General features: G+C 66.6%; 1 protein-coding gene across 1 annotated transcript in view; it reads left to right on the forward strand.

Moving 5' to 3' along the window:
* Position 1: 1 nt before the first annotated feature.
* CAD (carbamoyl-phosphate synthetase 2, aspartate transcarbamylase, and dihydroorotase) overlaps positions 2–2,983 on the forward strand; it is a gene marked incomplete at its 5' end in the record, with an annotated part of 11,397 nt that continues 8,415 nt past the window's right edge. The window contains 10 exons of the mRNA XM_029958008.1: positions 2–46; positions 141–272; positions 446–679; positions 762–983; positions 1,324–1,512; positions 1,710–1,834; positions 1,914–2,047; positions 2,123–2,235; positions 2,336–2,586; positions 2,657–2,903. Of these exons, the coding sequence (XP_029813868.1) occupies positions 2–46; positions 141–272; positions 446–679; positions 762–983; positions 1,324–1,512; positions 1,710–1,834; positions 1,914–2,047; positions 2,123–2,235; positions 2,336–2,586; positions 2,657–2,903 (1,692 nt within the window). The remainder of the gene's footprint in view (positions 47–140; positions 273–445; positions 680–761; positions 984–1,323; positions 1,513–1,709; positions 1,835–1,913; positions 2,048–2,122; positions 2,236–2,335; positions 2,587–2,656; positions 2,904–2,983) is intronic.

Genomic DNA, 2,983 nt, shown 5'->3' on the forward strand with positions numbered 1-2,983 from the left:
CCTCTCCATCGGGCAGGCAGGCGAGTTCGACTACTCAGGGTCACAGGTGAGCACCCACCGCAGGGCACAGGGAGCGATGGGGGTCACTGGGGTGGCAGGGGCCCAGGGACAGCAGCCATGACCCCTCTGTTCCCCATGAGGCCATCAAAGCGCTGAGGGAGGAGAACATCCAGACGGTGCTGATCAACCCCAACATCGCCACGGTGCAGACCTCTAAGGGGCTGGCAGACAAGGTGTACTTCCTGCCCATCACCCCTGAGTACGTCACACAGGTGAGCACCCTGGGGCACCGGCTGGGCAGTTTGGGGGTACAGGGATGGCTAGGCTGGGGGATGGCTGAGGGACTGGTGTATGGAGGGCTGGGTGGGAGTGGAAGGGACTTGGTGGGCAGCACAGGCGTGGTAGCAGCTGGAGGAGGACACAAGACCTGCCCTGTGCCCCCCAGGTGATCCGGAATGAGCGCCCCGACGGGGTGCTGCTGACCTTCGGGGGGCAGACGGCCCTGAACTGCGGGGTGGAGCTGACCAAGGCGGGCGTGCTGGAGCAGTACCACGTGCGGGTGCTGGGCACCCCCGTCGCCTCCATCGAGATGACAGAGGATCGCAAGGTCTTCGCGGAGAAGATGGAAGAGATCGGGGAGCACGTGGCGCCCAGCGAGGCTGCTACCTCCCTGGAGCAGGTTCGGGGTGGGTTGTGGGGCTGCGGGACAGGGCAGGGGCCTGTTCTTCCCGTTCCCACCATCACCCCTCTGCTCCCTGCAGGCACAGGCAGCGGCCGAGCGTTTGGGGTACCCGGTGCTGGTGCGCTCTGCCTACGCCCTCGGGGGGCTGGGCTCCGGCTTCGCCAACAGCCGGGAGGAGCTGGTGGCCCTGGTGAGCCAGGCCTTCACCCACACCTCCCAGGTGCTGGTGGACAAGTCCCTCAAGGGCTGGAAGGAGATTGAGTACGAGGTGGTGCGGGACGCCTACAACAACTGTGTCACGGTATGGGATGGGGGGAGACCTCCAGGCCACTGAGGGGGGATGGACATGAGGCAGGTGCTGGGGGTGGGGGGCTTCTGCTGGACCTTGTCCCCAGGGAGAGCTCCCCTGTGCCTCTTGTGGTGCTGGCACAGCTCCTGTGTGCCACTGGGAGCTGCACCTCGTGAGCCAGAGCCCTGCACCCCCCTGCTCTGGGTGGGCTGAACACATTGGGTGTCCCAGGGGCTTGTGTTCCAGCCCAGGCTGGGCAGGGGAGGACGTGGTGGGAGCTGGGAGGGACCTGCCATGGGCAGCACGTGGGGTGCTGGGGAACCCCCAGCTCACAGTGACCCCCCACTGCCAGGTGTGTAACATGGAGAACCTGGACCCGCTGGGGATCCACACGGGCGAGTCCATCGTGGTGGCACCCAGCCAGACTCTCAATGACACCGAGTACTTCATGCTGCGGCGCACGGCCATCAAGGTGGTGCAGCACCTGGGCATCGTGGGCGAGTGCAACATCCAGTTCGCCCTCAACCCCGAGTCGGAGCAGGTACAAGCAGCTCCCTGAAAGTCCTGGATCCCACTCCCAACCCCTGTCCAGCCCTACCCTGGGGTGCTCTGGGTTCTGCCCCATGAGTCTGTGCCTCCCTGTGCTGTGGCATTTCTGGGATCCAGCGGGTCCGGCCGTGTCGCCGGCTCAGCCGTGTCCCACGGCACCCGCTGACCCTGCCTGCCCGCTGCCCACAGTACTACATCATCGAGGTGAACGCCCGGCTCTCCCGCAGCTCAGCCCTGGCCAGCAAGGCCACCGGCTACCCGCTGGCCTACGTGGCCGCCAAGCTGGCCCTGGGCATCCCCCTACCTGTCCTCAGGTAAGGTGCTGCCACAACACAGGACGGGGCGCTGCCACAGTGGGACAGCCCCGGCCGCTGACCCCCGTCCCCTCCCCAGGAACTCCGTCACCAACTCCACCACAGCCAACTTCGAGCCCAGCCTGGACTACTGCGTGGTGAAGATCCCGCGCTGGGACCTCAGCAAGTTCCTGCGTGTCAGCACCAAGATTGGCAGCTCCATGAAGAGCGTGGGTGAGCGCGGGGGGCGGCAGCGCCCGCGGGCAGGGGGTGGGCGTGGGGTCCGGCTGCTCACCTCTCCCTCTGCAGGGGAGGTCATGGCCATCGGGAGGAACTTTGAGGAGGCGTTCCAGAAGGCGCTGAGGATGGTGGATGAGAACTGCGTGGGCTTTGACCACATGGTGAAGCCGGCCTCGGACGTGGTGAGCACTGGGGTCTGGGGGGTGTGTGCTGCTGATGCAGTCCTGGGGGAGAGGTGGCCACCTACCTTCCCCAGCCCTGCTCACCCCTCCGGCCTGGCAGGAGCTGGAGACGCCGACGGACAAGCGGATCTTTGTGCTGGCGGCGGCGCTGCGGGCCGGGTACTCCATCGAGCGGCTGTACGAGCTGACCAAGATCGACCGGTGGTTCCTGCACAAGATGAAGAACATCGCGGACCACGCGGTGCTGCTGGAGTCGTACCGCGGCGAGCAGGGCACCATGCCCCCCGCCGTGCTCCAGCGCGCCAAGCAGCTCGGCTTCTCCGACAAGCAGGTGGCCCTGGCCGTGCTCAGGTGAGCTGGGGAGGAGGATGGCCCCGCCCTGCCCCTCACCCCAGTCCTGGAGCTCACCCAACCCCTTCAGCACCGAGCTGGCTGTGCGGAAGATGCGGCGCGACCTGAAGATCCTGCCGATGGTGAAGCAGATCGACACGGTGGCAGCGGAGTGGCCGGCCCAAACCAACTACCTGTACCTGACCTACAACGGCTCCGAGCACGACCTGGCCTTCCACGAGCCCCACGTCATGGTCATCGGCTCTGGCGTCTACCGCATCGGCAGCAGCGTCGAGTTCGACTGGTGTGCCGTCGGCTGCATCCAGGAGCTCCGCAAGGTCGGACGGGCCCCAGCACCCTCTGGGATGGGGGGTGGGCGTCCTTGGTCACAGGATGTGGCCAGAGAGGGGCGGGGGGC

The sequence above is a fragment of the Manacus vitellinus genome, unplaced genomic scaffold, assembly GCF_001715985.3.
Source record: "Manacus vitellinus isolate BGI_N305 unplaced genomic scaffold, ASM171598v3 scaffold_135_pilon, whole genome shotgun sequence".
Taxonomy (NCBI): Eukaryota; Metazoa; Chordata; class Aves; order Passeriformes; family Pipridae; genus Manacus; species Manacus vitellinus.